This window comes from Solanum dulcamara, chromosome 9, assembly GCF_947179165.1.
Source record: "Solanum dulcamara chromosome 9, daSolDulc1.2, whole genome shotgun sequence".
NCBI lineage: Eukaryota > Viridiplantae > Streptophyta > Magnoliopsida > Solanales > Solanaceae > Solanum > Solanum dulcamara.
In genome coordinates this window covers 64,696,518-64,709,578 of record NC_077245.1, presented here as the reverse complement: position 1 = coordinate 64,709,578, position 13,061 = coordinate 64,696,518, and the positions used below count along the sequence as shown (strand labels likewise).

Below are 13,061 nucleotides of genomic sequence, written 5' to 3'. Positions count from 1 at the left end.
GGTATGAGGCATTGAAGAAGGGGAAAGACATTGGTGGATTAGCTTGCTTTACTTCGGTTCTTCGGTTGAGGTAGGTTATGGTTTTTATTCTATATCATAGATAAACTCTTAATAGTGATTGATATTCATTGAGTAATGTGTGAAGTTTACTACGCATTTAATTGTTGTGGTTTGGATGGTTGATATGTTGTTGTGATTGGTCTGAAATCCCGAGACCGTGAAATCCATAATCTTGAACTTACCCTATCAAAAATGGTGCCTTGAATAAAGAAGGCTTGATGAAATATTGTTAATGAAGTGGAATGTAATCATGAAGAATGATAAATTAATTATATTTGGATCGGGTATCACGTTCCGACACAATATATTTGGATCGGGTGTCACATTTCGACACGGTATATTTGGATCGGATGTCACATTCCGACATGATATATTTGGATCGGGTGTCACATTCCGACACGGTATATTTGGATCGGGTGTCACGTTCCGACATGATATATTTGGATCGGGTGTCACGTTTCAACACGGTATATTTGAATCGGGTGTCACGTTCCGGCACGGTAATATTAAAGAAAAACAAATTAAAATGACTTAATACTACCCAATCTCCAATAACTCGTTTTCCAAAAGGGTGTGATATGGAGGCTTGAGTCCTCAGGTGTGATCTTGATATTGTTGATTGGTTATGAAATTGTTCATTGTGTTGTCACTTGATCTTGTTGGTTGCCACCTGTTAAGTGCTATGGTTGATTTCCCGCTATTATTTATTGCATATTGATTTCTATTTTGAGTCGGCCGATGATACCTACTCAGTACATGTTGCCCTGTACTGACCCCTACTTGTATCTTTTCTTGTTTTATTTTGTAGGGTGCAGCGAGTGTTCCACCGACTTCGACTCGACCTCAGCTCTAGTCAGTCTCCAGTTCATAAGATTTCAGGGTGAGCTATCCTTCTAGCTGGCGATGGAATCTCTTGTCATGGCATGATGTCCTTAGTTTTCGGATACATTATGTTATTTATTTGGTGTTTGATAATTCAAGACTTAGTTTTAGAATTTAGATGTCTTTCATGTGATGACTTTCAGATTTTGGGAAAAACGTATTTATTTGAGCTTCCGCGTTATTGTTATTAGTTGGGGTTTGTATCGTTGGTTCTCCCACCCAGGAGGTTAAGTGTGGGTGCCACTCACGGCCCATTTTGGGTCGTGACACAGACAAGCTATCTATTTACACACGGAGGAACTACTATATCATGGCGATCTACAAAGCAGTCTATTGTTGCTACTTCTTCAAATCATGCTGAAATGATAACAATTCATGAAGCAAGTAGAGAATGTGTGTGGTTGAGATCGATAATACAGTTCATTAAAGAAAGATGTGGCCTGGAAAATGATGTCAAAGTACCCAGAGTTATATTCGAAGACAATGCCGCGTGCATAACTCAATTGAAAGGTGGCTTCATAAAAGGAGATAGAACAAAATATATTTCACCAAAATTATTCTTCACACATGATCTTCAGAAGAATGGTGATATTAATCTACAACAAGTTCGTTCTAGTGATAATCTTGCATATTTATTCACAAAGACATTACCAATATCAACTTTTGAGAAGCTAAGATATAAGATTGAAATGCGTCGTCTCCAAAATATCAAATGAAGTTTTCATCAGGGGGGGGTAAAATACGCGCTGCACTCTTTTTTTTTAACCAAGATTTTGTTCCACTGGATTTTTCTGGTAAGGTTTTTAATGAGGTAGCACCCAAGGCGTGTTACCAGATGTGTGTACTCTTTTTCTTTCACTAGGTTTTTTCTTAGTAAGATTTTAATGAGGCACAATATCTATGGATGTTCAGGATAACTATGTATATTGTTTATTGTAAAGTTTTTAATAAGGCACACTACAATGGACATCCAAGGGAGAGTATTGTGAAAGTGAATGTCCACTTTGTGGACGTCCCTTTCCCTTTCTGCTCTTCTCCTCATTTTTCCTTCTCCTTTTTCCTCCACTTATCTTTGTCTCCCTATGTTTTCTCTCCCTTTTGGCTATAAATTGTCATAGTTTTGCAATGAAGATAGGACACATGAATTCACTGAAAAAATTCTCTCTTTTTCTCTTAGTGTTTTTTACTATTTCTCCTTCTTATTAAATTGCTAAATTAGTCCATTTTATAACAATAGAGAATTTTAAGGAGTGATTTTACTGGGTAGTTGTTAGTTTTAAAATTTTAAAAAGAAGATAATCATATTTTCACATTTTTAGTCATTTTTTTCTGAAGGGGATATTTTTTTTTGTGACCATTTTTCTTTATGGTTGGAACTTTTGCCTTCTTGTTATATTTTTGATTTTTACATTTTCAAGAAGCTAATAAAGATAATTTAAAAAATATTCTTGATACACTAATTACTTAGAATAATAATAATAATAATAACAACAACAACAATAACAATAACAATAACAATCATATTATTATTATTATTATTATTATTATTATTATTATTATTATTTTCAGTTTTAAAAATTAAAATTTAAAAATCTTTTAAATCTGTATTTTGCAAAAAGTGCTAAATATCATTACCATAAAAATACAAAACTTATCACATTCAAATTTGTATTTAAATTTAAAGTGCAAATAAATTAGTTTGTTAGTTAATATTTTTCAATTTGAATTTAAAAATAATCATCTATTTGAATTGAAAAAAGTGTCATGTGTTGCAAAAAAAAAGTATTTTATCATTAAATTAAAATAAAAATTAAAATATAATTAATATTAATCAATTAAATAAATAAATTTTAAAATTCAAATTGAAAAATAAAAATACCGGACAATTAAAAATTGAATGCTCAAAAACTGAAAGATAAGAACACAAAGTAATAATATCATAATTATCTAGAAGACAAATTTTTTGAAACATAACCATCACCCATAATACAGAGTAACCGTATCATAATTATCTAGAAATATTCAAATAAAAAAGATATAAGGAAGAATTTAAAATTTTCAGGGCTATTTCAGACTCTTTCAATATTTATTGGGGAAGAAGACAAGGGAAAAAAGTGATATGTATTGAAATGACGACTTCAATAATTAAGAGATTTATTCATAAATCAGTTCAAATATAATATATTTATTAAGAAGTTCTCTTGAGAGTTAATTTTAACTTTTAGTGATGATTTATTGACTTACATACTAGATTAAGAAGAATGGATAACTGCAGAAGAAGAAAGTAGGAGAGAAAACAATGACAATCAATAAGAATTGTAAGGAGTGTTGTAGGATCAATTTCATGAGGCAATTTGACAAATTTCTCTGTAATTAATTTGACTTTGTTTATTCATTTAGAAATTGAATTTGTTTAAATAATTATACACTACATTAGATATCAATACAAACAAATAACTACTAGAAAAAAAAACATTTCATCTCGGATATATCATTTATCTTTAGTCTCATTTTTACACCCTCAAACTCAACAAAATTAATATTACAACAAGATTTTTGTTCAAATTTTACGTTGTCTGTATTATTTTTCACAGTTTATATTCAAATTTAACTTCTACTTATCTTTACAGAAATCAATACCTTTGCAAAACACTCCTGATAAGATGCCCAATATGTTGGTAAGATTTGGAGTTTTCATGCTTCATTACTACGTCTAATTATTTATTACCATTTTATCTCTTTTACTTCTTGAAACTCCTTATCTTTCTATATGTAAATAATATTTTTAGATTATTAAAAAATTATAATACTTTTACTTTGTATTTTAGGAATGTTGAAGGCATGAAAAGATAAATAATCCAATAAGATTATTTATTTCATCGAGTTTAACGTTGAAAATGTTTTAATGGTGAATGAAGGTAAACATGGGATGTGTCGGTAAGAATTTGAAGAAGCATAAGAATAACTTTTATACCATGCATATTCCACATTGCATCACTAATTTGCTATACGTTTGGAAAATGTGTTCACTCTTGGCAAGGGTACTAAGCCATGAATTTTACTATCCAAAGATAAAGAAATTAAATTGTCTTTCATCCAGTAGGCACAAAAGAAGATGAATGCTCAATATGCCACCGCTACTAAAATATAATTCATAAATAGCATATAAATTCTCACAATCTATCTAAAGTGAATTTTGTTTCATAAATAAGCTATTCATGTCAGACAATATCACCACTTTGAATATTTTTTTGATAAATTTAAATATCGAAGTAATTTTCAGTAATATAATAAAAATATTAAAATATATTAGATTTTAACAAGTACAAATATTATTTTTATTATATTAAAAGAGGAGTGCTTTTAATTTTGATATGAAAAATCATACTCTACAGATAAACTTACTTAATTGAATAACATATATTAAACGGAAAAGGGCCAAAATTACCCTTGAACTTCGAAAAATAGTTCATCCATGCCCTTCGTTATACTTTAGGGTCAATTATACCCTTACCGTTATAATTTGGGCCAAATATGCCCTTGAGTATAATAGAGTGCCACGTGTCGGTTTCTTAGTGGCCAACTTATTTCCCCTCTTATTTTTTCATCCGGATCAAATAATATTAGATTCGACCCAATCAATTTAGTATCCGACCCATCAATAATATATCATACCCAAATAAACCTAAACCTAACCCATCAACAACGCTACTCTCTCTCTGTTCTCTCTCTAAAAAAATGCATACCACCTCTCTCTATCGTCTTCAACCTCCATTGATGAAGACTCTTCAACCTCAGTTGAGGAAGATGATGAAGACCCTTTTCTAAGGCCCATAGTGATTTCTAAATTTTTCACAAGACTTCAAATGAGGCAGAAAGCGCAAGAACCAACAGGTAGAAGGGCAATAAAGGAAATTATATGAATTTGAAGAACGAAGTGGGTTTGTAGTTTTCTTGAAGTCGGACATTTTTGAACACCTAATTTGAGGAAAAGAGCAGAACAACAGGTTATGAAGTATAGTAAATTGAGATGTGCAGAAACTGCAGATACTGTGTTAGCCGGTGTTTGATGGACACAGAGTTGAGTTTTATGTGTTGAAGAAACCATTTATGGATGAATTCTTGGAATTTTTGAGCTACAAGTTTGATACATGATAATATGTTACATAAATTTTAAGCAGTAAAGTTTGATACATGAGAATATGATACATAAACTTTCATCTTATATTTGAGTTTGATACATGAGAATAGCTGATACTAAGTTGTAGATGTATTAGAAGCAGTAAGTTGATACATAAGTTGACTTGATACATAAGTTGTAGCTGATACATATGTATCAAGTCAACTTATGTATCAGCTACAACTTATGTATCAGCTGCAACTTATGTATCAGCTACAACTTATGTATCAACTGCAACTTATGTATCAAGTCAACTTATGTATCAGCTACAACTTATGTATCAACTTACTGCTTCTGATACATCTACAACTTATGTATCAGCTGTAACTTATGTATCAAGTCAACTTATGTATCATCTGCAACTTATGTATCAAGTCAACTTATGTATCAGCTGCAACTTATGTATCAGCTACAACTTATGTATCAGCTGCAACTTATGTATCAACTTAACTTATGTATCAGCTACAACTTATGTATCAGCTACAACTTATGTATCAACTTACTGCTTCTGATACATCTACAACTTATGTATCAACTTACTGCTTTTGATACATCTACAACTTATGTATCAGCTGCAACTTATATATAAGCTACAACTTATGTATCATCTGAAACTTATGTATCATCTGAAACTTATGTATCAAGTCAACTTATGTATCAAGTCAACTTATGTATCAGCTGCAACTTATGTATAAGCTACAACTTATGTATCATCTGCAACTTATGTATCAAGTCAACTTATGTATCAGCTACAACTTATGTATCAAGCCAACTTATGTATCAGCTACAACTTATGTATCAACTTACTACTTCTAATATATCTACAACTTATGTATCAACTGCAACTTATATATCAGCTACACCTTATTTATCAGCTACAACTTATGTATTATGTCAACTTATGTATCAGCTACAACTTATGAATCAAGTCAACTTATGTATCAGCTGCAACTTATGTATCAACTACACCTTATGTATCAGCTGCAACTTATGTATCAAGTCAACTTATGTATCAGCTACAACTTATGTATCAACTTACTACTTCTGATACATCTACAACTTATGTATCAACTGCAACTTATGTATAAGCTACAACTTATATATCATCTGCAACTTATGTATCAAGTCAACTTATGTATCAGCTGCAACTTATGTATAAGCTACAACTTATGTATCAAGTCAACTTATGTATCAGCTACAACTTATGTATCAAGCCAACTTATATAACGACTACAACTTATGTATCAAGTCAACTTATGTATCAACTATAACTTATGTATCAAGTCAACTTATATGTCAGCTACAACTTATATATAAACTTATTGCTTCTGATACATCTATAACTTATGTATTAGCTATGTATCAGCTACAACTTATGTATTAAGTCAACTTATGTATCAGCTACAACTTATGTATCAGTTATTCTCATGTATCAAACTCGAATATAAGATGAAAGTTTATGTATCATATTCTCATGTATCAAACTTTACTGCTTCTGATAGATCTTAATTTACTACACTCCATACACATTTCAACTGCACAACTGCAGTTTTTGCACATTACAACTGCATATTTTAACTGAACAACACAACTATACATTCATCAATATTTCAGTAAAACTAAACATAATTGAATTCGACAAAATAACTGGACATTTCAAAAACTAATACACCACAAGTCTTAAGCAGTAAATACATCACCATAATTCACAAAAAACAATAACATTTCATAAAGCTAAATCAATTGTTAGGTCCCCTTCTTGGATTCAATTTTCCAATCCTCTCTTGAGCTTTAGCCTCCAACTTGCTGGTAGTAATTGCATCATTCCCTTGCCAAGTTAATCTTGTTAATGAGACTGGAAGATTGGTTGCCTCACTAACACCATTGTCGTCACCTCTAAAGCTTATTGCCCTTCTACCTGTTGGTTCTTGCGCTTTCTGCCTCATTTGAAGTCTTGTGGAAAATTCAGAAATCACTATGGGCCTTAGAAAAGGGTCTTCATTATCTTCCTCAACTGAGGTTGAAGAGTCTTAATCAATGGAGGTTGAAGACGATAGAGAGAGGTGGTATGCATTTTTTTAGAGAGAGAACAGAGAGAGAGTAGCGTTGTTGATGGGTTAGGTTTAGGTTTATTTGGGTATGATATATTATTGATGGGTCGGATACTAAATTGATTGGGTCGAATCTAATATTATTTGATCCGGATGAAAAAATAAGAGGGGAAATAAGTTGGCCACTAAGAAACCGACACGTGGCACTCTATTATACTCAAGGGCATATTTGGCCCAAATTATAACGGTAAGGGTATAATTGACCCTAAAGTATAACGAAGGGCATGAATGAACTATTTTTTGAAGTTCAGGGGTAATTTTGGCCCTTTTCCGTATATTAAAAATATATAATTCAAATCCATATGTAGATAATATTAATAATTAAAACTAAAATTTAATATATCATATTGAAAATAAAATAAAATATAAGTAGTTCAAAAATATTATTATTATTTTGATTATATGCATAATACTAAATTAAAAGTTTAATAAAAAATAATATAGCAAACAAATTTACACAAAAGGACGATAGGGAAGGTGTGAGGGTATTTATAATTTTGAATTATTTATAAAATAAATAAAGTAAATAATCAAATAAGGTTAAAAATTATTGCTAACATAAAGAACCGAGCTTATATATTGATTTATTTTTCATTAAGTATTAACTATTATAAATGGTTACGATGTTAAATATACTAACATCATATCATGTGTAAATCTTATAATATCATTTTACAAAAAATTAAAATTTGAAATTGTTTAACAAACCTATACATTTATGATTACAGTTGAAACCGCAAATTGCGCAGGCACGTATACTAGTACATGCAATATATATATATATATATATATATATAGCTATAAACGATAAATGTTTTCTAAATATGATATAATTAGATAAGTTTTCCAAAACTATACCTATCGTGAACCTGATAATAATCTTGGCTAAAACTCATATAAATTCTCAAGAAAAAATTTCATCTCTCAACCAATTTTTGAAATAATCTATTTCTGATAATTGAACATCATTGTAAGTATATTTAATTTGCATTTATTGATTCCACTCCTGCAAATCTTCAAACCATTCAGGAAGTTGCAAGAATAACATACGCCCGATATTTTTGACTATTATCAATAAAGGTAATAGAATATGTTTTCAAAGAATTGATTGAGTTATTATTAACATGTAGCCTCTTATTATTAAAAAAAGATTGATAATGAAAATATTTTACTTTTTTTCGAAATTGAATTTTGATAAATATATTTGGTCATAAACCTTCAAATTTTAGCCTGAATTTCAGAATTTCAAATTTTTAGAAAACAACAAAAGATTATTTTTACTTATTTTCACTCCAAATAACTCGTAAAAATTTAAAAACAACACTAATTTTCAAATATTATTTTTTGCTTTATAAAAATAATAATATTTTTTTAAAATTTCACAACAAAATATAGGTAAAAAGCCCACTTAGCTAGTAATTGAGAATTGTGTTCCAAGGCAGTGGCACTACATTTAGCAATAATTTGTTGCGGCTCTGCAAAAAAGGTTGATTTGAGAAGAGAGAGATATGGGAAGAGATAGCTGTCTAGCGAGAGTAACTGCTGGTGTTGCTGTTGGCGGTGCAGTTGGTGGCGCTGTTGGTAACCCTAAAATCCCTTCTCTTCCTTTTTTTTTTTTAAAAAAAATTTTACTTGTTGATTTTCTATATATATTCCTAAAAAATTGTTCTTGTTAGGAGTTCTGTTTGATGGGTTATGTGCAAAGAGTGAATGAAAACTGTATAAGTTGTTAGGTTCTTTTAAGTGGAAAGATCAGTTCTTTTTTCAGTTATTGGTGAGTTTAGTAACTGTTGTTTGTAGTAGACACCCTTTTGACAAATAAATTACATTTCTTTGGCTTCAGCTGAAAAAGGGTGGAAAGATAAGTTCTGATTCTTGATTAACTGGGGTTTTTTGCCATGTTATGATTGAGGCATTTTAAGAATGAAGTTCAATTTTTTTGACTCAAGTATGATATAGTTGGAAAACAAGCTCTGATTCTTGATTAACTGGGTTTTTTTCAGTTAACTGGGGCCAATGCTATGGTTGAGGCATTTTAAGATTTAAGAGTGATTTTTTTGACTCTAAGCATGAAATAGTTGGAAAAAAAGCTCTAGTTCTTGATTTGCTGGGTTTTTTGGGTTAACCGGGTCGATGCTATGATTGAGGCATTTTAAGAATTAAGTTTGATTTTTTTGACTCTGAGCATGAAATAGTTGGAAAACAAGCTCTAGTTCTTGATGATTTGGGTCGATGTTATGGTAGACACACAAAAAGTGTATTAGTATATGAACTCTGCGATGGTTATGTACCAAGTCTATAAGAGTATTTTGAAGCCTTAATTTACTGATGGCAAAGGTCATCATCTTTGACAGATGTTTAAGTAATTTAATTATTTTTATCCTTTGCTTTGAGTAGTAAGCAAGTTGAGGGTTTATCGGTAACAACCTTTCTACCTTCCAAGGTAGGGATAAGGTCTGCATGCACACTGTGTGTTTAATCAGAATGCTTTGACATGCTCTTTATAGTATTTTGTATGACTTCTTCAATCCTTTTTGGTCTATCGAAAACAGTCTTTCTACCTCCCAAGGTAGGGGTAAGATTTGCATACACTCTACCATCCCCAGACCCCACTTGTAGGATTACATTGGGTATGTTGTTGTTGTTTTCTTTGAGTAGTATAAAAATTTCAAGCTCCTAGATAGCCCAATGCCCCAATCTTTCTTGACTGAGTTAACAGTATACAGTTGCTAAGAAGTGACAGTGCTGATTTGGTATTTCTACAATTATCTGAATCTCTTTAATTTGGCTGATTGGTAACCCAGTGATAGGGAAGTTTGAGGCTTTAAAACTTGGAATTTGTTCTTACCTTTTTGGGTAATGTCAGAAGGACCATCTTGACTTTGTGATGCCATCAGTGACAGATTCTTTGGTAACTACTTTGTCATATCTTCACCCTCTGCACATTTGTCTCACTTAGAAATGATATTACTACTATTTGACACCGATGGTTTCAATCTGAAAACTAATGTGATCTGACGTTAATGTTTAGATTGAATGTTCTCAGTGTATTTAGTAAATTGGTAGTGCATCTGATGGATGTATTTATTTATAGGTGCTGTATATGGGACTTATGAGGCTGTTAGGTTCAAGGTAAAGTTCTTTTCTCTTGCTGTCTCTCTGACCCTAGTTTTCTGATCTGTTGAAAATAAGTTAATATTGTTGCCTTTATTCTTTCATTATTGAATTTATAGCAGTATAGAGACAGCTATATGCATCTTGCAGGCAGTGATTAGCTAGCTTGCCCTTTGTTATCTGATCTCAATGCATGATATTGTTTAGCTGCACATTGCGAACTGTAAATGATCTAGTGTGAATGTCTCGGCTCTCTGAACAGTTCCCAGAAGATCTTGGATCTTAAATTTGATTTTGGTTTACTGATTACCCTAGATATTAGAGTCCGCACCCAAAATGGTCTTCATAATGACTTGCAGTCCACCAGTTTTTTTTTTCCATTTATGGGCAGTGCGCCTATAAAATCAGTGACCTAAAGGTTAATAGTAATTCCCGTCTCTGTCAAAAAGTCAGCTTCCAATAGGCTCTATTTAACAGTAGGTCCATGTTTATTACGTGACCTACCTTAGAATTTTTTGCTAGGACGCCTATTAACTCAAGAGACGCATATTAAGAATTTATCGAAGAGTTGTCGCTTGCGTTTGTACTTTCAACGCAGTGCAAGATGTTGATGGACTGTGATGGCATTGCACGTGTTGTTTCATTGATGCTAGTCTTTAACATTATGTTGAAGACAAGCTGGTCTCTTCCGTTTAATTTTCCAACAAAATTGTCAAGTTTTATGCAAAGTTCTAGTTGCCTTACTCTTTTCTTTCCAAAGCTCATCTCCATCTACCAATGTGTTGGTCAGTTTGAATAATAAATCTAACTTTTTCTTTGTACGTAAGCCTCATTCTCATCTGATGTCAACCTGTAAAACCAATAATAGGTGGTAGTGTATAACTGGATGATGGCAGAGCTAGCTATTCTAGAGTTTACTATTTAGAGGCTGAAATGTTGACAAGCATACAGACTTGTATTTTTTGTTTCATTGGGGTCCATTCATAATTTCCTGTGATGTTAGTTCCTTTCTGGTAAGTTAGAATCCTATTTATACGGTGACCTTTTCCTTTTCTTTTTATGATCCATTTTGGTCTTAAGAGGTACCTCTCATCGTAGTGATACTTGAAAAGTTCTCTCTTTTGCTTTTAGTTCACTTCCCCTTTCTTTTGGGGGAAGGGAAGGGGGGAGTAGACGAAAGGGAAAGCAGTCTCAAACTATGTTTGCATAATATAGACTTCTTAATGTTGTTCCAAACATTGGAGACTAGGGTTCAAATCTTCGTAGAGACAAAAAAGTTAGGTGATTTCTTCCATCAGCCTAAGCTGCTGCTGCATTGGTGGATATAGATACCTGTTACCTATGCTGGTGGGAGGTGTATAACAGGTATCCAATGGAATGTCGAGGTGCTGACCTGAACAATATTGCTATAAATAAACAAATATGGACTTGGGGAATTTGATTGAAGTGTTGCTGAATGCATTTTGTTTAAATTGCAGGTGCCTGGACTTCTGAAAATCAGATATATTGGACAAACTACTTTGGGAAGTGCAGCCATTTTTGGTCTCTTCTTGGGTGCTGGAAGCTTGATACACTGTGGAAAGTCTTACTAAGCATATCTTTTTGGAATTGAATTGAGTTGTTGTTATCAGAATAATGTGCTTGTGCAATTCCAATATATTTGAGTTGAGTAATGATAATTGGTGATTCAAACTTAAGCTTTTCTATTACCTTTCAGCTGCAGTTTATGTTTACGTTTGTGTGTGTTTTAGTCAATCTACACTTTTGAGTTGCCATTAGTTTTTGGTCAAGCTCTTAAAAACTGCTTCTAAGCAGGTGTTTGACCATATTTCATTGTGTAAATGTGAAAAAAGTTGTTTTTGTTTCCAAAGTGAAAAATGATATTTGAAAATTGGAGTTTTTTTTGACTTTTTGTGAGTAATTTGGAGTGAATATTTTTTTGTTGTTTTTCAAAATTTTGGAAATTCTAGAATTCAACTTCTAGTTTAATTCTGGATTTTTATGGTCAAATGTATTTTTTGGAAGTTCAACTCTAAAAAAAAAAATCATAGTCAAACGCCTCCGAATCGAAACTTGGGTCAAGGTCCATTGATAACCAATTTTAAAGTAACTTCATGCATCAAATTTTCGTATCACACTCATAGCATCTCAGTTTAGTTCACTCATGGTACTTTAATTTAATTCATTCTTTCAATCCATAATTGCTATAATTGTTTTTTTTTATAAAAAAAATACTTTAATTGCTATAAATATGAAAAATGTCATTATACACAATTAGGGGGAGAGGGCATGTTATATATGATGTTTGGCTAAATTGGGCATAGGTTAAATAAAGGACTTAAACAAACGAGTAAGGAAAGAAACCTTGAGTCAATATTTAAAAGGAGTTCATCCAGGTATGTTGCTTCCAAGCTGTGCTCATTGGCCTGGGGGGGGGGGGGTTGGTTGATAATTATTCTATATAGCTAGGATAGCTTTACCTTATTCTCAGGTGGTTGCAGGGTCACCGAATGAAGTCCTCCGTTTCTTTCTTCCTGTCTTAGTTTCGCTTTCCTGAACTAACTACTATCGCGCAATGTGCCTTGCTTGGTGGGTAGTTAGTTAATCAGTTTTATAGTTATTTTTTAGCCTTTGCAATTGAAAAAAAATAATAATCATAAACATGATTGGTGTAATTTTAATAATTCATACAAGACTCCAAATTAATGTCCACT

General features: G+C 31.9%; 1 protein-coding gene across 1 annotated transcript; it reads left to right on the top strand.

Annotated features, from left to right (window-relative positions):
- Window positions 1-8,604: 8,604 nt before the first annotated feature.
- On the top strand, window positions 8,605-12,049 carry LOC129904624 (uncharacterized). The gene is made up of 3 exons (XM_055980201.1): window positions 8,605-8,814; window positions 10,328-10,365; window positions 11,826-12,049. The coding sequence occupies exons 1-3, from the start codon at window positions 8,742-8,744 to the stop codon at window positions 11,937-11,939; spliced, it is 225 nt and encodes a 74-aa protein (XP_055836176.1). The 5' UTR covers window positions 8,605-8,741; the 3' UTR covers window positions 11,940-12,049.
- Window positions 12,050-13,061: the final 1,012 nt, after the last annotated feature.

Excerpts from the sequence above, each read along its gene's own strand:
- LOC129904624 (XM_055980201.1), top strand. The coding sequence starts at position 8,742 with ATGGGAAGAGATAGCTGTCTAGCGAGAGTAACTGCTGGTGTTGCTGTT. Across the intron at positions 8,815-10,327 it reads TGCAGTTGGTGGCGCTGTTG|GTGCTGTATATGGGACTTAT; the intron begins GTAACCCTAAAA and ends ATTTATTTATAG. Across the intron at positions 10,366-11,825 it reads ATGAGGCTGTTAGGTTCAAG|GTGCCTGGACTTCTGAAAAT; the intron begins GTAAAGTTCTTT and ends TTTAAATTGCAG.